Source organism: Asparagus officinalis, chromosome 4 (assembly GCF_001876935.1).
Source record: "Asparagus officinalis chromosome 4, Aspof.V1, whole genome shotgun sequence".
Classification (NCBI taxonomy): Eukaryota; Viridiplantae; Streptophyta; class Magnoliopsida; order Asparagales; family Asparagaceae; genus Asparagus; species Asparagus officinalis.
This window is the reverse complement of record NC_033797.1, coordinates 59,764,261-59,787,225: the sequence shown is the minus strand read 5'-3', so window position 1 is coordinate 59,787,225 and position 22,965 is coordinate 59,764,261. Positions and strand designations below refer to the sequence as shown.

The following is a 22,965-nucleotide window of genomic DNA, read 5'->3' as shown; positions in this document are numbered from 1 at the left end:
GTGGTAATAACATAGAAACGGAAGACTTGTCCGCTACTAAGTCTTGCTGGGCAGTCACTGTAGGTTCTTGGACCGGAGGTCTATCTTCTTCAACATGAGGGGCAGTAGAGGCAGTATCGTGAAGCGTGTCTTCAGGGGCAAATTATGCACCCCCTGCAAATGATTCATCTCCACGCTCTTCTTCATTCAATGAACGAGCAGAAGAAACAGGGCCTCCTAAAGCGGGACCAACTGTAGGGAGACCAGGCTGAGGCAAAAGTCCCATAGCAGTAGACTCTCGTTCTTCCTCTTCTGCATGCCATGCTTTCTGAGCATCTGACATAAGTTTAGAAGCATGGGGTTCGAGCGCTAACTTTCGACGAGCTCGTTTGTCATACTTGGCTTCCTCAGCTGGGTCAAGTGCCCTCTTTCCAGTAGCACTTTTGCTCCGGGTTTTAACTCTCGAGGATTCTACCTCGTGGGTATCTGGCATCCTGATCTCTTCCTGAACCCCCTCTGGCGATTGTTGATGTTCGTCTTCAGTAATCACCTTTTCATATGATAAGTACTCGTTAACCCCCCGGGCACGAAACTTTTTAGCACTCCTCTTTGAAGCATACCATTTGCGAATGACCTTCAAGCAGGAAGTATTCATGTTGTAGGCTGAAATTTGAGAAGCATCCTGGTACCATGTACAAAAGCTTAAAGAAGTACGAACGTTGGGCATCTTATGCGGCAGTTGGAATTTTGCTCCCGTACAGCCTGCCACTGAGTAATACCAAGCTCTTGCTCCTTCATACACATTACCTGTGTACGCAAGAGTAGTTTTTGGATTTCTAACATAAATCTGATCATAGCCGAATTGCCGAGAAAAGCGATAAGGCTGATATGGTTCAATGAAGTATCTTCTCCCTTGTCGGAAGAAAAGATAGTCCGGGCGAATATTTATGAGCCACCAGAAGACGCCTCTACTAAGTGTATTAAAAGAATTCCGCCCCGGAGTATCTTGATAGATCTCTCCATATGCACCGCTCTCGAAAACAGGAAATTTGCAAGCGATCTCGTAATTATAATCATGCCTAAATATTTTATGGAATTTAACCTGATACCAACCGACCCATCGAGCAGATTCCATTTGCTGAACGAGAGGAGCCGAAGTATTGCTCGATTCAGGGGTCGACATTATCGAAGGACAGTGCAAAACAAACCAAGATACCAAATAAATATATGGCATCGGCACCCGAGGGGATAGGGTCTGAATGGTTGTTTTCCCATCTGAGTCCAATTTCTTGACGGCAATAAACTCAGAGGCTAATTCCCGCAGACCACTCTGTAAGCAGCATACCATGGCTGAAAGAAGATTTAGAGGTCGTCCGTGAGCTAGGAGAACAACTGGGTATAATACTTCTACTGTAATAGCATCCACCGGCCTAGTGGGTACTACACAACGTTTCAACCAAAGAGTAAGAAAACCAGCAAACAAAGCCGTGTCGGGGATTGGGACTTCTGCCTGATAATGGAAGCTTTCGAATGTGGTGAAAGCTGGGAAGACGTCCTCCTCTACCTCGCAAGTATAGTGGGAGGTCGCATCATTGATACGCTCATTGATTTCCTCAAGAGTACTGGCGGCTAAGCGAGTTACCTCAGCGTCCTTGTCCCACAGATTTCGGAAAAGATACTCTGCCCATTGTCCTTGTTTCACATCACTGGCCCTTTTCCTAGTAGTTTATGCACATATCTGGAAATAGCACATCAATTCCCAATAAGTGTCATAGATTTCGGGGGCACCATGTTTCAGGATCTCCAATTCCCTATTTATGGGAACAAATTCCTCATAAGGCAGCTCTCCAAAAGACAATCCAAAGATTTCAAACATCTCATGGAGAGCGAAGCCTAATTCACCAGCAGGAGTAAAAAAGGTACCAATGTGAGGATTGTAAAATTCTAGCATAGCAAAAAGTCCACTATAATTTGGAGAAATCCCATATCGAGTGGCTATTATTGGAGTTCTCAACTCTGAAATTCTCAAGGGTTCTTCTAGCTCCTCTAAGACAAAATTTATCATCCGGACCCACCAGTCTATCTCACTTGAATGTACCCATGTTGGAGCCCTGAAATCTTAAGCGGGAAACTCTCCTTTGACAGAAATAAATTTCCTAATGAATGTTTGCGTCAAAAGTTGCTTCCATTGATAATTCTATTGAACTTCGGTCGTTTACAACGAATTACAATGAAAAAATTAGAAAATTACAACTCTTGAGAAACTAACACAGAAGTCGTTTATCGAATCCTGTTTTTGTGGGACTTTGCCTGTGCCGGGAACGCTTTGGTTCGTGGACCGCCGAATCACAGATCGTGAAGGGGGTTTACTGATTCTGACTTCGTTTATCGAAGTGAGAACTTGAAACGATATCTTATCAAAGTAAGATAGTCGTTCTTCTTAAAATCAAGTCAAAGCTTAATTTCAAGGAGTCACACGAAAACTCAAATCTGCTCTCTCTGCTCTGGATTGCTCGAAAATATGCTCGATCCTCATCAGAAGTGACCCTAGGGGGGTATTTATAGCCTCAGGGGTCTGTAACTGCAAAAAACACGACAAAACAGCAAGTTAAGGCCGCGAGACAATGTTTACTGTCTCGGGGGGCGAGACAGTGTTTGCTGTCTCGGCCCGCGAAACAGTAAATACTGTCTCGGAAAACGAATATTCCAGGCAGTTTTCGTTGTAACTGTCTTCCCACGTTTCAAACTCCGTTATTTTGGCAGTTATTCACGTGATTCTCGCCCACGATGTTCTCCACGTCCCTTGGCAGTTAATGGACACGTGGATAGGAGTTATTTAAGGTGGTTTTGACTATTTCAACACTGTCTCGCTGGCGAGACAGCAAATACTGTCTCGCTGGTGAGACAATTCATATCCGTCTTGATTTTTCTCTTAAGACAGTATGAGGTGATTTTTGATGATCTTCTCTATGTTTGGATATCTATTAGCATTTTTTGACGCCTACAGATACCCCCTCCAAAGTATTCCAGACGTATTCTTTTATAGAAGAGTCTGGGATACTTTGGATAAGATAGATTTTACTTACGATCCCTTCAATGCTTGGTTGAGTAGATCGTGTAGAAGGACTTGCAAATGGCTTCAACCCTTGATCTCTTCTTCCTTTAGTCTATTCAGTTCTTTGTAGAATAGCTAATGTTTTCTCGGCGTCGTGTTTATCGCTTGACCGTTGTCGAGATCTTGAATCGAAGCTGGTATTTGTTCTTGTGGGATCAGCTTTTACCCCTGAATTGATACATCCATTGAGAGCTCATCAGGTTATCCTTAAGAATATTCAGAGTAATATTCTCCAGAAACTTCATGTTGAAGGTAGGAATACAGTTTAGACTCGTGTACCCATTGGAGTATCCATCTGTATCACACTTGGCTTTTGACTGAGAGAATATCCACTGTCTCATGCTGCAAGGCAGTGTTTGTTGTCTCATAATGCAAAACAGAAGAGTTTGTTGTCTCGCTCAGCGAGACAGAGTTTTCTGTCTTGCTCAGTGAGACAGAGTTTTCTGTCTCGCTCAGCGGGACAGAGTTTTCTGTCTCGCTCAGCGAAACAGCGACTATATAAGTCGGACTTAGGATTTTTAGGGTTTTTCACGTCGACTTCTTTTGCGATTTCTGACGATTTCTTCGGCGATTTCTAGGAGATTTCCTGCAGTTTTCGACTTCCCCTTGCCTTCTTTGTTTCTGATTTGTGTGGAGGCTTCGTTTAGGGAGATTCGACTTGGATTTGATAGGTTTGATTTCCCTCTTTTCTTTCAAATCTTGATCTTCTTTGACTTCAAGTTTGCATGCACTGTTTTAGCGATAATTCTTGGTGTAAAACCCTAACTTTCCTCTCGGGTTTTAATGTAGCTCGTGTTTTCGTCATGTCGCCGCGTAGAGCTCGAGGAACTCGAGGCCGTCCGACTGTTCAAAGCCCTGAAGAGGAGGGTCCTACTGCAGTTTCACATGGGGGTATATCTCTTTCATCCTTTCGCAATTCAAATATTGTATTTCGTCAATTTCATATATATGTTCCTGTATTTGCATGCAGATCCTCGTTTGTATCCTTTGAGATACCTTCGAGAAGAGCCGGTATCCTCCTTTGAGGGGATCGACGCTTACAAGTGTTTGTTTTACTTAGACAAAACACACTTCATAATACACAGGGGCGATTTCATATCATCCCACATGTATTGAAAGGTTTTGGTATGCCGTTATAATGCCCGTGCATAGTAACGCATATCTCCTTTATACATGTGGTAGATGGAAAATCATCACACCTATTATGAGATAGCTACTATATCTTATGGAGTAAGATATACCGTTTTCTCTAAAATTTTAGGACTATACTTATACAGCTTATGTGTATCTCCTGTATCAGTCCATTTTCCTTCCACAATCTTCACCGTCGATGCAGTTACGGTTGTATCAGTCCATTTTCCTTCCACAATCTTCACCGTCGATGCAGTTACGGGCCAGAGTAGTGTCACTCATTCTTATTATGAGGGGCTACCGTTAATCGAGTCTGCTCCTCAGTTCAAGTCAGATTATAGCGAAGGGGCCTGAGAGTTGATTCAACGTGGTAGTTGCCGTATTCTGCGACAGTTAATCACGGACGCAACCTTAATTTCAGAGCAGGACTCAAACCAATGTATAAGGAAACCAGACTTCTTATTTGGTGACTCTATAAAGGATCCGGTGATTGCTTTCTGCAAGCCTGCGCAGTGGTTACATGAGGATGGTTCGTTATTCCTGTACTTGCCTTTTATCCCTCAAGAGCACTCGCTGTTAAAGTTCAGGAACTTATCGGTTGGACGTGAGATGTTCTGGAGGTTAACCGAAAACCACGAACATATTCATTGTGGTTTCATTGGGAAGGAAGCCACCCCAGGTTCCAGTGAAAGAGCTTTTTGTGCGGGGACTTCATCCGGGCATCTTAGGTCAAGATAATATTCCACAGAATGAAAAGACAGCACAGGCAAACACCGTGAAGAATCGTTTAGCTGCAATAAGGAAGAAATTACCCCACGAGAGCTTCAGATGTTATGGATGGGTCCATTATTCTGGGGACAAATGGTGGTGGACCAGAATGACTCGATATGTGTTGAACCGTTGGGGGCGAGAGTTAGCAGAACTAGGGTTGGAAGTCCCGATCCGTGCCAGCATGCATGGTCTGTAAATTAGTGTAGGTCATTTCCTCCATTTGTTCGAGATCTACAATCCTGACACTAATACGTTCTTCACCAAGAATGGGGAGCTCAGGTTACCATTGCACGAAATAATGAAGGTGTCTGGCTTGCCCATAGGCGATATTCCATATCAAGAGTTCTTCCCGACCACCAGTCAGCTTACTAAGATGAAGGATCGGTCATCTGTGACCCACGAGACTTTATGGGAGCTGACTTGTCATTATCATATAGCGAGACTTTATGGGAGCTGACTTGTCATTATCATATAGCTATGGCTGAGATGGAAACCAAAGCTAGGAAGAAATCTCCCCAGGTCAGCTTAAAGCAATTCGCCGATTATCTGTTCAAGAACCTGGAGGATCGATCAGAAGAGGTACGTGGATTATCTCCTTTGAGCCCGGGTGACATCAATCGGCTGTTGGAGAAAACAAACGCACAATCTTACACTTCTCATTCAGAATATGGGTTTTCGCACGGAACTAAATTCTGCCCTTATCTGTGGCAAGCTAGTGTTCCGATTCGCCCTACTACTCTACTGGCTGGTTATTTGGCTTTATGGCTGAAGAGATGTGTAGTTCCCCATCAATCTTCTGATGCTATGCCAATGAAAGTGTTGTATCCAGCCGTCCAGTTGGCTACAGGTCATAAATTATCCTTACTTCCGGCTATGGTGGCGGCTATTCACAGTGGATTACATCAATTAGTTTTCGTATTCACACAAGAGAAAAAGAAGCCTTCCGCCAGTATATCTGCTCCGAAGCTGGAATTACCCTATACCTATTTGATGACATGGTTGGTTCTTCACTGGCCAGATCTAATGGAGGCTCCTGAGACGGTGGATCCTAGTCTTCCTCTTCTATAGACCCTTGAGGGTTGCAAGTGGATCAAACATCGATGGCCGGATATCACAAAGCACTTCAAAATTCACAAGTGTTGGGAATTCTTCCCCTGCTTCCCTCGATTCTCCGGTACCTACAACACGACCTTATTGGATGCTGAAGACCCAAGGCAGAATCGCACCATCTTGGATGTCGGGTGCTTCAGATGGTTGATGAACATTCGACCTGGTTATTTATTATTCTGGGTAAGAGACGTTTGTCATATTGAACCCTATCTTCCATGTCGATTTGCTCGTCAATTCGGCTATGACCAAATATACGTCGGCAATCCAAATCGTCACCTTAGCTTTCGAGGTGGACTTATCAACGGGGCAAGAGCTTGGTTTTGGAGCATCGCCGGCTGCACAAATGTTGAATTCGATCTCCCTTTGGAGGCGCCGCCTCTACGGATGACCTTCCTCTTTTGTAAGTGGTTGATTGCCGCTAATATCGTCACTCGACGTAGGAGAATATCGGACTCAGAGGAAGAAGCAGCTCTGCGGCAAGCGACAGAGGCGACTCGTGAGGCTATGGTGTCGACTCGAGGAAAAGAAGCTGCTGAATCCTCGAGAAAAGGAAAGGAACCGGCCTGCCCAACCGACAGTGAAGAAGAGTTTGATAGTGAAGAAATTGAAACTTCTGAGGGGACGGGTGAGGCTGATTCAAGTTCTGAGGAAGCAGCTGGCCTCCCCGATTCCTTCTTTGAGAGGGGACTTGTGCGCCCATCTGTTGCGCCTGCCCAACCACAGGATGCTCCAAGAAGAAGGGAGAGAGTCGTTATGACTTATCCCAACCGGATGACGGTAGATGTTCATAGTGGGGATGAAGAGGATGAAGAGGATGAAGTGCCTCTTGCTCGCCGGCAAAGATCGCAATCTTCCACTCAAGTTCAAACCCAGGTCCCTCCCAGCACTGAATTACGCACCAAACGTCGTCACGAAGGTTCTGAAGCACATCCACTGAAGAGACAAAAGAAAGCTGTCTCTAAACCACGCGTTCATCTTCCTGCTCTAGAAGAGACGTCTGGTCGTAGTGCTTCTTCTGATGAACAAGGTAACTATTTGTTTTTATCGCTTTTACATTTCTTAACGCTCAAACTTATTTCATGCTCAACTTCTGTAGGGAGTCGAGAAGAAGGAGAATTGCCAGCTGATGCTGCTTCTCCCGGAGGTATGGAGACTGAGGAGACCAGCTTTGTCCAACAAATGCAGGATGCTCTGAAAGAAGAACCAGCTAGTGTTCCACCAACTCCTGACATTGATCCATCGGCTACAGACACAGGTACTGATCTTTCTCCTCTCGGAAGAGAAATCCGAGAAATATATGAGTCGGACCGTGTGCCTCCTCTAATGACCTGTGCGCTTTGTCTCCTTTTAGTCAAGCTAAAAGAAGCGGGTACAAGTAGTGGAGCTTTCGAATCCGTCCCAGTCAACAAAGGTAACGTTAATCATCTTTTTGAGCAAATTCGTCTAAATTTATATGGTATTTATGGCTCAACACGTTCCGTAGATGTCACAATGCAAGAATCTGTTGGAGGAGAGGCCACACATGCAACAGAGGTCGAGGAATTCGATGAGCATCACCTCGATTTTGATCTCTCTGAAGGCGACCATCAGTATATCTCTGATTTATTATCGGGGAAAACTCCTGGTGCAGCCACAGAATCCAACGTTGGAGTCGGTTCAACAGAAGCAGGTCCTTCTGAAAGTAAGACCTCTATTCTGTAAACTCCGTATATACATACATATATATTTTAACTTGATTAATCATATAAGTGTTTGAATTATAGGACCAGTTGCTGGTAATCACTGGAATGTCTGATCGACCGGAGGGTAGTGAACTCGTGCCATGGGCAGGAACTGAGGTTGATTTGCAATCATCAGTTCTTGAACCTCAACCTTCTACTCCTATAGACCCCATGATGATAGAAGTCACCGTCACTCCCCAGATTAGTCCGGTCGCAACAAAAGCGAGACCAACTGAAGACGTTGGTACGTCGGCTGATGTTGTGCCTAGAGTTGGTGAGTTTTACCCATCATTTGTTTTAAATTTTTGATTATCATTTCATCATACTCATTGAGATTCTCTTGTTTGTAGAATATTCTCCTAAGGAGCCTCTCAATTTAGACCCGAAGTTCTCTGAGGTTGAGGTTGAAAAATCTTCTGACGTAGCTAGTGTGTCCAAAGCTGCTATTCCTGAACCGACTTTGGTTGCTCAGGAGGCCGGACTACCATCCTTGGGTGGACCAAGTCATACTGAAGGCTCTTCTGTCGAACTTGGTATGCTTCAGCTCATTGTCTTATATGAATATATATGTTCTGTACTGACTTATTTGCCCTCATCACAGCTCCTTCTTCATCATTATCAGACCATATCCAAGCGTTATTGGTCGACGACGATCCGGACAAGGCTGTCATCTGTTCCAATCTCCAAGGCTTCATTCCTTTTTTGAACTCTATGGTCGATCGTATTCTCTTCAAAGGATCGTACTTTGAGAGTTATAACAAATCTCTTGAGCGTTTTATATCAGGGTTCAGAGAGGAAGGGTATAATGAGTTAGCCGATTCAATCAACGCTTATTTGGTTGACTTGAGGCGACATGTTGAACTTCTGCAAGCTCTTCGCACCAAAGGCATACCCTCTTATATCGCTTCCCACATGGAATCCAAGTTGCAGGCGTGGCGTGATTCCCAAAAATCAGCTAATCTCGAACGTCAAAAGCTAAGAGCCCGCAATGATCAACTTAGGGTGAGTGTTGGCAGAAGAACACAAGCCAAGGTCAACCTACGCCGGGACTTAGAATCGAGTCAAGCGGAAATAGCTCGCTTAGAGGAGCAACTTGCAAAGGCTAAGGATGCTCATGAGGCTTTGGAGTCCGAGTTGACGCAGGAAACTCAGGTTGAAGAAAACCTGTTACAGCAGCTGAATCTTCAAGATCAAATACTTGCTGAAAAGGAACAAGAGATCGCCGAACTTCAAAGTGTTGACGAAGAAGCTTTCAAGATTAAATTGGCGGCTGAGCTTGAACAGGCTTATGCGTTAGAGCTTTCAAAACTTGAAGATGAAATTAGTCAATATAAACTTTTGTAATTGAGAACATATATATTTTTTTTAGCTTTGTTTGAACACTCTTGGTCAATATATTGAATCTTTTTGCTTATTAAGATTTTATTATGATTACCCATTCTTGTTTAGAATAAATAACCATAATATTTATAGGATTTTTGGCAAATCCTCAGCCATCAACGGATTTGATATGCATTTACCGACTACCGTTTGAGTCGGGCTAGTATGTGAATTATCTAGGTCCGTTTCACATATAACGTTGTGCTAAAAGAATTAAACTCTTTTAGACTTTAAACTACAATGTTGAATATGCAGGCTACATGTGTTAGATGTAGGCTTATCTCTAATAAGGGATAGAGATAACATCCCCCATGTGTGAACAACATGGATTTTAAAGTGTGAATAGGTTACGTTTCCTATATAGGATAACAAACCCGAAATCGGAGAGGAAGAATTTTATATTCTATCACCTGGTCTCTTGTTTGTTGGTAGAGATAAACCCAAAATCAGAGAGGAAGAATTTTATATTCTATCTCCTGGTCTCTTGTTTGTTGGTAGAGATAAACCCGAAATCGGAGAGGAAAAATTTTATATTCTATCTCCTGGAGTAAAGAAACTCGAAGTGGGATCTCCACTTAAAGAATCTGGATTGGTTTGAATAATCCTAACTGTCATAAGGTTTGATTACTCAATTCAAAAGTGGACCTTTCGTTCGCAAAATGAATCGAAAGGAGATTTTGGTTGTGGTCCTAACTGTAGTAAGGTTTGACCAAGTGGGGGTTTTGAGACGATCCTAATTGTAGGAAGGTTTGATCGTTTGATTTGTGGACCTCTCGTTCATTTGAAGGAATCGAGAGGGGATTTTGGCTTTGGTCTTAACTGTTTAAAGATTTGACCAAATGAGTAGTGAGAGTGAGGTACAAATAACGAGGGGAATGTTAACTTGTACACAACACGAAGGGGTTTGATAATTGCTGTGGATCAGCTGATTGAAATTTTGGATATTGTGTCAGGACTTCAACAGTAGGAGTGTTAAAGGCTTAAACACAGTGGGGGTTTGAATGGTTTTAACCCATGTCGGATTCCAACGGACCCCTCGTCGTTAAAGGCTTAAACACAGTGGGGGTTTGAATGGTTTTAACCCATGTCGGATTCCAACGGACCCCTCGTCAATCGATTTGATCGGTGAGGGATTTTGCGAGGGGAGATTAACTGTTCACAGATTTAAATCTCATCTCAACAAAATTTGTAAAAGAACTTCATGATAATCAGACAATGAATTATTTGAATGATCAGTTTCTCATTTAAAATAGTGAACTAATCTCGGGTTATCCCGAAATATCCTTATACAGGATTCTCCGGGAACTTCCCGTCTTACATAGGTTATCCTGAATATATTACGGATAATATTTTTTCAGGAACTTCCCATTTGTTGGCATCATTAACTTGCTACTATCCTGGGTAATCAGGCGGTAAGCACCGTTTGAATAGACTGTTTCAATCACGAACGGTCCTTCCCATTTAGGTTCAAATTTACCTTTCTTCTTAGAAGTGAGAATCATAGGTCTTCGGACGGCGAGGACCAAATCTCCTTCTTTAAAACTTCGTTGTCGGACCTTTTTATCAAAAGCCCGGGAAATTCTAGCTTGATAAAACTTGATCTGTTGTTGAGCTTCCAAGCGTTTCTCATCTAACATCTCTAATTCCTCGAGACATTTCTGATGACGTTCCGTCGTCATTCCCGTTGTAAGGGCGATACGGAGGGAAGGAATCTATATTTTCAATGGAAGGACGGCTTCACACCCATATGTTAAAGCATATGGGGTGGTTCCGGTTGGCGTACGGACGGTTGTACGATAAGCCCACAGGGCTTCGCCAAGTTTGTCGTCCCAATCTCGTTTATTGGTTTTCACCAATTTTGCCAGAATTTTGATGATAGTCTTGTTAAAAGCTTCGGCCAATCCGTTAGCTGTAGGATTATAAGCAGTCGATGAAACGTCTTTAATCCCGAATTTACCACAGAATTTGATAAATGCGTTGCTAACGAATTGAGGACCATTATCATGCACTATTCGCCTTGGCACACCATACCGATATATGATATGGTGTTTGATAAATTTGATAACATCAGTCGTCTTTACTTCTCTAAGTGGAACTGCTTCTGCCCATTTCGAGAAATAATCGGTGATTGCCAAAATAAAACGGTCCCCTTTAACCGACGGCGGGAAAATAGGACCTACTATATCCATTCCCCAAGTTTCGAATGGCCACGATGTCGCCGAAGGATGTAGTTGTTCAGGGGGTATGTGCATATAATTTGCATGTAATTGACACGCTTGACATCGTCGGGCGTAGTCAACTGCATCCTTTACCATAGTCGGCCAATAATATCCAATTCTCCTAAGTCGGTCACAGAGTTTCGGACCGGGTTGATGTGCACCGCACGCCCCCTCATGCGCCTCTTTGAGTGCTTGTTCTGCTTCTTTGTCGGATAGACAATGGAGTAAAAGACCATCGTATGATCGTCGATACAACGTTTGCGCTGTGGCGTTGTAGTAAAATCTCGGCGCTCTTCGCCGAATCGATTCCCTTTCTTTTACATCTTCATGCAGTATGCCATGTAGGACGTAGTCGATAATGGGAAAACGCCAATCTTGAACTTTGGGTTCGACTCCTGTTGAGTATGCTTCTTTAGCATTTGAATCGTAGATTGGAACAATAAGCTGGTGAGTCCTCACTGTAATCAATTGTTCTGTTTCGGGAGGTTGAGCCAAGGATACCGACAACGCCGCTAATGCGTCTGCATACACGTTTTGGAGATGTGGAACGTACTCGATGAAAAATTCTTCAAACGAGCTTGCCACTTCAATGGCCACCTGGTGGTATGGAATCAGGTCTTGATTTCTGACTTCATACTCTCCTCGAATCTGATTAACTACCAGTTGAGAATCTCCAAAAGCTTCAAGGTATTCGACCCCCAGCTCTTTGGCAAAATTGAGTCCAATTATCAATGCATTGATAATTGCTACGTTATTAGAGCATGGTTCGGTCAACGAGTATGCTCTAGGTAAGACATGCTTTCCCGAGGAAACTAAAACGACCCCCACTCCTGAGGAGATTTTAGAACATCCGGGCGCGCTCGCCACGTTGGTTGCTCGGGAAGCCCCGTCGAAGTATAATTGCCACCATTCTTTCTCGATCATTGGATAACGAGACTCAGCTCCTACCAATGTACGACTCAGATAATACACAGCTTGCTCGTGACCGTTATCGTCGTCTTGTGCAAGTAATGCACTTAACGAATGGCTCGTCGCTTTGACATAAATCAAAAACGGTCTGCCTGATTTCGGTGCAACGAGAATAGGTGGATTCGCCAAATATTTCTTAATATCTTCGAATGCCTTTTGGCATGCTTCATCCCAAACGAACGACACATCTTTCTTTGCAAGTTTAGAGAATGGTTGACATTTTCCAGACAGATTTGATATAAACCGACGGATATATGCCAATCGACCTTGCAACCCCCTGAGTTCTTTAAGATTCCTCGGTGGTTATAATTCATGTATCACCTTCACTTTATCAGGATCGATATGAATACCTTTTGTGGTGACAACGAATCCAAGAAATTTACCGCTGGACATTCCAAGGAATGATTTAGTCGGATTCATTTTTAACTGATGAGTCCTCATGAGATCGAACATCGTCTTTAGATCTTTAATGTGGTCGTTTTTATCACGGCTCTTAACAACCAGATCATCAACGTAGCATTCAACCATCTTCCGAAGGTGCTCTTGAAAGATCTTCGTCATTGCTCGTTGGTATGTAGCACCGGCGTTCTTCCAACCGAAAGGCATAACAGTATAACAGAAGACACCAAGGGGTGTTCTGAATGCTGTATGCTTTTCATCGTTTGGATGCATCTTAATCTGATTATACCCAGAAAATCCGTCCATAAATGACATTCTCTCGAACCCACAAGTGTTGTCAATGATGACGTCCGTGATCGGTAAGGGGAAGTCGTCTTTAGGACATGCGGTGTTTAGATCTCTAAAGTCAATGCAAATTCTGATCTTTCCGTTCTTTTTAAGAACTGGAACGATATTGGCCAACCATTCAGGATGTTGTTCTTCTCTGACAAAACCCGAATCAATTAATTTCTTGACTTCAGCTTCTATTGCCTCCATAATCTGCGGACGAAACCGCCTTTGTTGTTGTTTGACAGGTTTAACATCCGGTTTAATGTTAAGGCTGTGCATTGCTACGTTTGGATCGAGTCCAGGCATATCTTCGTAATTCCAAGCGAACACGTCGATATACTCTCGGATGAGGGCGATTAGTTCCTCTTTCTCATCTGGTGGAAGACTGGACATTAGGGTCTTAAATCTTTCTCCAATGCTCACATCAGAATCCCAAGTTGAAGCATCGGATGAATGCCCACTTTTATTTATTAGTTGGCTAATAATCTGTTGACCATATTCATCATCAGATGATGAAGCATAACCTAGACCCCTTTTATGACTGTAATAATTATCTGGTCTTCCTTTTGGTATGAAGCATAACCTAGACCCCTTTTATGACTGTAATAATTATCTGGTCTTCCTTTTGGTACGTAGGCGGCCCGGGGTGGAACCCTGACGCCTTGACCAAAATAAAGACCTTCACCAAGCGAGAGGTCATAACCTTTCTTTGTCATATAACCATTCGCTTGTGAACTATATCGAGAGAAATGTCGCCCGGGTTATTCTTCGTCCGAATTAATGTCCAAGAAATGATCTGGAGTAGGGTATGGTTCTCCTTTTCCAAAGACTATCTCTTTTTCACCCCCTGTCTTCGCGGGTAGTATCATAGTTGTTCCGAATGAAGTTTGGAGGTGTTTCGTCATCGTACAAGACGAACGAAGTGGCATATGTAGACTAGGATCGTCATACAATTTCTGCATTACATCATCTAGACAACGCGAGTACTCTAAATCATGATTTATTATTTCATCGGCAAGCTGCCAATTACAACTTTCGTACGACGATTCATCACCGTCAAGATCGATTACAAGAAGTTCAATGTCATTTAGTACAAGACCTTCACTATAATCGAGCCCGGCTTCGGTATCAGCTTCTTCTCCGCTGTCCGCGCCATGGGCCGATGGTTCAGTATCGGACTCAGCACCATAAAGAAGGGAGTCAGTAAAGAAATTTTCTAACCCCTTGAATGGTTGCTTATCCACGACCACCGTCTTGACCTCCTCATTAGTGTCAACATACTTCAAACACTGATGGAGGGTGGAGGGAACTATAAGATTACCGTGGATCCATGGACGACCCAACAGTAAGTTATAAGAAGTCTCCGCATCGATCACATAGCAGGTGACTTCAGACTTCAAATCTCCGAGTTGACACTTCACCCGGATTTTTCCCAACGGTCGTGATCCGCTTGTGTTGAAACCATAGATAACCGTTCCTGTGGAGGCTAACTTGCTGGCGGGGATTCCGAGGTGGTACATCAACCGAAGTGGCATGATGCTAACAGCGGAACCCGGATCAACTTGGATCCGGTTGACAACGCTCGAACCGATATATCCAGTAAAATATAACGGTCTATCATGCTTTGAATTCCTGACTTGCATGTCTTCTTTTGTGAAAACAATGCAAGGAAATTTGGTGGCTGCCAGATTGCAATGCTGTACTGATGACTCTGGTCCTCCAAGAGTTGGCTTGATCTGAGTGAGGAACACTTCAGAATCAGCCAAAGCTTCTTGTAAAGCTTCTCTGGTTTTGGCTTGATCTGAGTGAGGAACACTTCAGAATCAGCCAAAGCTTCTTGTAAAGCTTCTCTGGTTTCTTTCAAGAGGCGCAACAACTCGTATAGCGTGATCCTTGCTGGGATATTAGCCAACTGAGCCATGACATCGAAACGGTATGGTGCGTTCGAGCTTTCCGGTCTATCTCGTCCAATCGGTCGGCTGAAACGAGACTGCTTCGGAACTTGAACCTCTTTGCGTTGAGGTTCTTTCTCTTTCTGCTTAGCCGGCTGTTGCGGCTTTTCAGCAGCTACTGGAGGAGTTACAACTATCCCCAGCTCCTTTAAAGTTGTAGCATTTGGGTTAGAGGTTTCAGGATATTTATAATGGTACTCATTTCCACTTCTTGTAGCGAAAACCTCCTGTTCTCCATCAGAAAGCGATAAAGCTGCTATGTCTTCATCGTTCTTCTCGGGAATCGCCGAGGCTCCGTAACAAGATTTCTCTTTTCCCTTGCCCTTTGATTTCTTCTTTGATGTGGATGTTGTCCACTGTTCATCTTCGAGCAAATCCGGATGAACCCAAAGGATTTCGCCGTTGGGGGTTGTGTGAGATACAAGCCCATTCTGGCGCTGTCCATGAGGGTCATCGTTGATGGTTTGCATTTTTACTTTGGATACTGGTTCGGCTTGAAACCAGGATAAAGGAACTGATCCGAAGCTGATAGACACTGCATTTGTACCTACTTTCTTCTCTTTCGGCTTCGGTGTCACGATGCCAACATCAATTAAGGTTTATATTTTGTCTTTCAAGACATAACACGCCTTAGTGGGATGGTGAACCCTTCTATGATATGCACAATACTTCGGGTCATTGGTCTTCGTTGCTTCTTCTTGGTTTGTGACCGGTGGAAGCTTGATCTTATTGTTATCCAGTAGGTACTTGAAGATAACTGGAACTTCATCATCTTTAAATGAATACTCCTTCGGGAATCTAGGCTCAGAAGGCTTAAACTGCTTCAGAGGCTGTTGATTCTGATTTGGTGCCAACTGGAAGGACGATTGCTGCGGTTGTTGTTGCGGCGGCTGTTGTGACGTTTGATGTGCGTCCACAGTGGCTCCGGACCCTCTTCCTCTACCTCGAGGGTTAAAATTTTGTTTCTAATTATTAGCCGGTGACTGACCTCTCTCGAAATTCCTTCTCTTGAGAAAGCGTTCAGCTTGCTCACCTCTCACCTTCAATTCCTTCCAAGTTTTAGAGGGAACAACCCCATTACCTCTAACACATCCAATGACAAGTTGTTGTGACATGTCTGTAGGACGAATTCTTCTGTGAGTGGATCTCGACAATTCACTGCTTTGTCCCAGAATCGTTTGACAAAAACATCAACCGACTCCCCATCCTTCTGCTTCTCGTCCAACAACGTGCCAATAGAGACCACTGTGTCGTCGTTGAAGAAATTGGTGAGGAATAATTCTTCCATATCCTCCCAGCTAGTGATACTTCCAGGTTTAAGGTGTCGATACCAATCGAAGGCAGGCCCGCGAAGGGTTCCTACGAATGACCGGACCATCAGGGCTTCGTTCCCGGATATTGCGCTGAGGTGCGACTTGAAATAGATCAAGTGCTAAGTGGGTGAACCCCTGCCATCAAAAGGAGTAAAGTTAATCAAATTAAATTTTGGGGGATAAGGAATCAAGTCCCACTCCCTCGGGTACGGGTATGGAATGCCCGTTTTCTTCACTTCTTGGGCCGTCATCAGAGCGTTAACTTTGCTCTCGAGATCATTCATCTTCTTATCCTCTTCCTCACTTTTCTTCAAGTAAACTTGCGGAGGTTGAGTGGATGACTTGGTCGGACCGCTTCCGGTATTGTCTTTATCTGGAGGAGGATCATCGAAGATAGTCTCATCTTCTTCATTACGCCGGCTGGATTCTGCTCTTTGGCTTGATTCCGGTTGATGTTGTTGAACCTGCAAATCTCGCATCTGCTGCATAGTCAACTCCATCTCGGTTTTGAATTCAGCTCTAATTTCCTCGTGTTGTTTAGCCAACGCTTCCTGCAATATGTGTGCCAGTTGATCTGGAGTGATTGCGAATGATTCTCTGACTCGCCCTACGCTGGACGCGGTACTGTCTGAAGCTACAGCAGAACAAGTGTCTGACAGTTCTTCATCTGAAGATATTCCTTCGTGCATCCTTTTGTAGTCTCTACGTAGGTTGGCTCTTCTCTGTAACCGCGACATTCTCTGAGAAAGACCCCGCTCAACTCTCCCTCCCGGAGAGAAATCAGGATCGTGGTTAACTGACTTTTGCTTTCCCTTGTTGGTCATGTTGATAGTGACTTCAGGGAACTCATCCTGTCGGATTACAGATTTCTTCTTGTTGAAACGTCTTGTTCTGGGTCTTGACGCTTCATTGGACAATCTTTGAAATACGGAGACTCTGTTTTCATAGGTCCTAAACGAGAATGAACTGGTATTCTCTCGTTCTGGACTTGTGCAATTCTGACAGGAGGGTGTTTACGACCCCCTGTATATGAAACCACTACGGGTTTATTTACTGGACTTGGGTTTTCTTTGACTGGGGCTTTGCCTCGATCGTCAGCCGAAGGACCGAGGCGATCCGCCATCGTGATCTTGAACTTTGATAAATCTGGACTAACCCATGGTTTCACTGGTGATACATTAAACGGGCCCGAAACGGATGTTTGCGGCGCCTTCGGAACCCAAACTTTACGGTTATTTGGTGGCTTTTCAGACACCAACTCCTTCTTGATTCCTTGTTTTTGTTGACGAAGAGCGCGGGCCCGGGCGGCTTTCACCTGACGCCTATGTATTCGTTCCTTAAGGGTTGAGCGAGCCCTTTTGACAAGGGTCCACTCCTCCGTCGTAAGTTGTGCAGAAATGTGATTATTTTGCCGTTGAGGCAACTGAGTCATTTTCTGTTTCCTCGACTCTAGGTCTGCATAGTAATGGACCCTGTCGGTTTGTTGCATGGCCTTAGCCAATTGACGAGCATGGCGCTGGCGTTGTCTCTGATGAGCTCTCTTCGTCAGCACCGGTGAGCTATTGATCAACGACTCCGTAATGGGTGTAGAGTCATTTTGAGCAGGGATGTTGCAGGCAGGTTTCTTAGCGACGATCGGGCAAGAATCTTTGCCTGCGGCCTCCGTTGAAACTGCAGACTTGAAAGTTTTCTTAGAAGACGAAATCTTCCTATATTTGTGAGACGAGGAAGATTTTGCGGATGAGGACGACAAATACTCCTCAAACTTCGCCTGATCGAACTCGTATTCGATCTCTTCATTGACAACGATCTTGATCGGTTGTGACACCGCGGCCTCGGCAGCGAGGCCGCTGGCTCCCACTGTGGTCGCCAGTTTGTTTGCATCAAAAGTTGCTTCCATTGATAATTCTATTGAACTTCGGTCATTTACAACGAATTACAGTAAAAAAATTAGAAAATTACAACTCTTGAGAAACTAACACAGAAGTCGTTTATCGAATCCTGTTTTTGTGGGACTTTGCCTGTGCCGGGAACGCTTTGGTTCGTGGACCGCCGAATCACAGATCGTGAAGGGGGTTTACTGATTCTGACTTCGTTTATCGAAGTGAGAACTTGAAACGATATCTTATCAAAGTAAGATAGTCGTTCTTCTTAAAATCAAGTCAAAGCTTAATTTCAAGGAGTTGCACGAAAACTCAAATCTGCTCTCTCTGCTCTGGATTGCTCGAAAATATGCTCGATCCTCATCAGAAGTGACCCTAGGGGGTATTTATAGCCTCAGGGGTCAATAACTGCAAAAAACACGACAAAACAGCAAGTTAAGTCGCGAGACAGCTTTTGCTGTCTGGGGGGGGGAGACAGTGTTTGCTGTCTCGGCCCGCGATACAGTAAATACTGTCTCGGAAAATGAATATTCCAGGCAGTTTTCGCTGTAACTACCTTCCCACGTTTCAAACTCCGTTATTTTGGCAGTTATTCACGTGATTCTCGCCCACGATGTTCTTCACGTCCCTTGGCAGTTAATGGACACGTGGATGGGAGTTATTTAAGGTGGTTTTGACCATTTCAACACTGTCTCGCTAAATACTGTCTCGCTGGCGAGACAGCAAATACTGTCTCGCTGGCGAGACAGCAAATACTGTCTCGCTGGTGAGACAATTCATATCCGTCTTGATTTTTCTCTTAAGACAGTATGGGGTGATTTTTGATGATCTTCTCTATGTTTGGATATCTATTAGCATTTTTTAACGCCTACAATGAAGACTTCCGCCAGCTTAGCAGGTTCACCGACGGGATGTTCCTTTTTGAATAAACCTGGCTTCAAGGCTACAAAATGGTTAAAATCAGCCGGATGAGTACCCCGAGGGGTAATGTGCCCAGTAGCAACACCTCCTTGGTCCTGAACGAGTTCCCAATTCATTGACCGTGGGATAGAAGCGCACTGATAATAAGAAATCGGCCACATTCGCTCTAAGTTGGGAAGGAAAAGACGACGGTTGTTGACAACCCTCAACCATTTGTAGTTTCCCTCCGACATCCGATTGGGATCCATTTTAACAGAATCCCCGAAGAGGAAGGATTGTTTCTTTAAAATCTCACGCTCTGCGGTTTCAAATCTAGCACCCGTAACCAAGGACCTGAGAGTCTCGGGGAAAGCTTGAGTGATGAGTTTCGCCCGCTCTTTGTTGGTGTCCTGGAATATTGGGTACTCTAAATGAAAGCTGAAGATTGTATTTTTCTCCGCACCTCCCGCATGACCGAAGTAATGGTTGAAAGAAAGAGGCTCGTTGGAGTAGCACACTGCAAATGGAAAAGAAAATCAGTCAGTTAAACTAAGGAGTCTAACTCAAGAAGGCAAGGTCCGGATCTGTGCCCAAAATTTTAAACGCAAGGTCCAGACCTATGTCCAGATCCCTAAACGCAGGGTCTTTACCTGCATTTAAAATTCAAAATGCATGGTCTGAGCCTGTATTGAAATATCATGAACGACGGAGCTAACCATGCGTTTTAAAACCGATAAACACCAAGGATTATCTCTGTGTTTTAATGGTGGAATGCAAACCACCAATCCAAGATTGAGGATAAAGAATCTGTCAAAACAACTTATGATTGCCTAAACTTACCGTTAATTGAGAAAATCGGAGACGATGGCACGGAGGTTTGAATTTCCCCGGAGGTTTTAGCCGAAGGAGCACCCTGAGCTTGGGCGATCTTTGATTTGGAGGCCAGTCTCTTCTTGGGAGCCATTCTAATAGTAACGAAGAAGATTTAAGAACGAATTTTTTTTCTTCGTTGAAGCGCCGGAGAAGATGAACAGGAACCTTGTTAAGCGGTCGACAAAAAAGCAAGAAAGAGAAAAGTCGAATGACTTTTTGATTTGACCTCAGTGGTTTATTTATATACAGCTGTAGTTGTCAAAATAGCGTGGGATTTTAGGCGAAAATCCTACCCAAAACGCGATTTCGCGTTTTCAAATAAGGGGTCTCAACCTCCAAACGCATCCTCGCATTCAGATGGTCGAACGCATGATTTAGCCATGCGTTTTAGTGATCGACCTCAGCCTATCACGCAACTAACCCTTTCAAAGGGCTTAATATTCCAAGTAATGACCATATGGTTAAAATCCTTACCCCAGTTGAGCTGATCAAGAAAGGAGATAAAGTGGGTTCCTCGGAGGCTGCCCTCCTGATTAAACTTGGGATAAAGTCCTTACCATACAGGCTTGTGGTTCTCTCTATCTATGACAATGGATCTGTCTTAAGCCCAAAGGTGCTCAACCTCACTGAGGATGACCTCGTTGATGAGTTTACAGCTAGTGTTTCTATGGTTGCTTCGATGCCCTTGGCTTTCTCTTACCCAACTCTTGCAGATCAAGTGGAGTATCTAAAGGATCCAAGTGAAATCCGATGAATACACCTCATCACAGATTGAGTGGAGTATCTCAAAGACCCAGACGAAATTCGATGAATACACCTCATTGCTGATTGAGCGGAGCATCTTAAGGACCCAGACAAATTTGTTGTCATCATCATTCCTGTTTGGTTCATCAGTAATGACTTGGGCTTTAGCTTATTTGACTAAGTTCATTATCATAAAGACGCAAAAGTTACTATCCAAACAACCAGGTTCACGATGTCTTCGAGTCAGACGAAGTGAGCAATCAGTCAACAAAATTTTAGGATCCAAAGTATTCCGAAAATTCGTCCCAGTCAACCGCAAACTTTCAAAAACTTTGGAGAGGATTATGTAGGCTGTCTAAAAATCACAATAGATAGCTAGTCCCCGTCAAGTCTCAACTAAGAAGGTTACAATCAAATGACTTTCTTGTTAACAAAGGGAGGCTACGATCGGAGGATTCTCCTATAGATCAAGAAGAGATCACAAGTCAACGATTTCTTCAAACCGAGAGGCAGAATTCATCCCTACAGTCAACAAGTGGCTACGTTCCAAAGGTCAAAGCAATGCGATCACTACACTAATGCAGCTCAAACACAACACAGACACAGCATAACTGCAGCTCTAAACGAACTGCGTTCATAGCCGCTGAACGCAGCATAAATGCATCATCCAAAAGTGTACGCAGGTCCAGGCCCAGCAATGCACAACTTATGTTTGACTTGTTCAAACATGATCTGGCAATCCCGAAACTGCTCTTCACCCACGATTTGGGGAGGTGGTTTGAGTGGGTTATTACACCCGATTAATGGGCAACTAAACCCCTATTTAGGCACAGATTATAGGGGCAATCATACCCTTAATCTCTCTATAAATATCAACAAACTCAACAGAGTTAAGAATCGATTTGGAAGGGGGGGATCGGATATTGGAGATCAAATTCTGGAGAGGAGAAAATCTGGAGGCAACAATCTTCAACAACCGAAGATTATCAGATATTTGAAACTTGGATTCTCAACCGAATTATTTCGGTTCAAATAACTCTTCTCCACCGGAGTTTGTTACTGGTCCTGAGTTACAAAGTTCATTAAGAGTTCTTGATCAGTTCGACCACATAAGTCAGTTATTCTAGTGAATTGAGACATTCGGATCGTCAACGGAGAGCAAATTCGACGTGAGCATTCGAAGGAAGCACTCTATCACCACCGTGAAGAACCCAGAATTAAACAAAGGGGAGAATCAAATTCATTCTCCTCTCTTTTATAATCAGTAAATCCAACTGTAACTGAGATTAAAGGAATACAAATTACTTTTCCTTCATTTCTTTTACTGCAAAATTTTCCACAAACAGTACCTCTCGTTCATTGTAGCTAATGGCACATTTTTGACGTTTATCCAAAATAAAATTAAAGAGAAATCCAGAGAAGTTGGGGCATCGACCCTACGAGAAACAATCAAATTGAGCAAGTCCCTTTCAAAACACCATGGTCCACCATTAAGCACTTTCTCCCTATCTGCATCGGAACCGAATCTGAAAAGGAAAGTATTCCTTCCACTGTAATGTTCCACCTGGAAAAGGGCATCTACAATCCATACCTTTCTAAGGACACACTCAAGACCACCTCTATTAGCAATCTTCCTACCAAAAACCTTCCCCAAGAGACAGTTGTTAAGGGAAGGCGAATCTACTTGGTCCTTAGTTGACAGAAAAACAGGGTCATCTTTGTCGTCTAAGCTGCATTTAGCACAAAGCTCGGCCAGCCTATCATCATCAATTCTCACTATGTTCTAAATTGATTTGGAGCCGAGAGGCTGCTTGAAACGGTGATATCGTTAATATGAGACCGATAGACGGTCTTAAAATGGCGAGGCTGTTAATTTGAGTCTGAGAGACGGCTTAAACGGTGATGCCTTTAATTGGAGACCGAAAGGCGGCCATGAAATGATGATACCATTAATTGAATATGAAACTGAGATGCCATTAATTAAATATGAAACTACGATGCCATTAAATAAATATGAAACGACGATGTCATTAATTAATTATGAAACGTCGATGTCGTTCGTGTGATCCAAGAGATAGCTACCTCGGAGGCCGAGATGTGGGAAACTCTAAAGACTACCATGAGGGTTGGAGACGAGACTTAGATCTCGCTAAATAATTCGTCACAAAACTATTGG

General features: G+C 43.7%; 1 protein-coding gene across 1 annotated transcript in view; it reads left to right on the top strand.

The window, feature by feature from the left end:
* LOC109838773 (60S acidic ribosomal protein P0-like) overlaps nt 20,503-22,965 on the top strand; it is a 3,255-nt gene continuing 792 nt past the window's right edge. The window contains exon 1 of the mRNA XM_020407197.1: nt 20,503-20,785. Coding sequence (XP_020262786.1) covers nt 20,503-20,785 — 283 coding nt within the window. The remainder of the gene's footprint in view (nt 20,786-22,965) is intronic.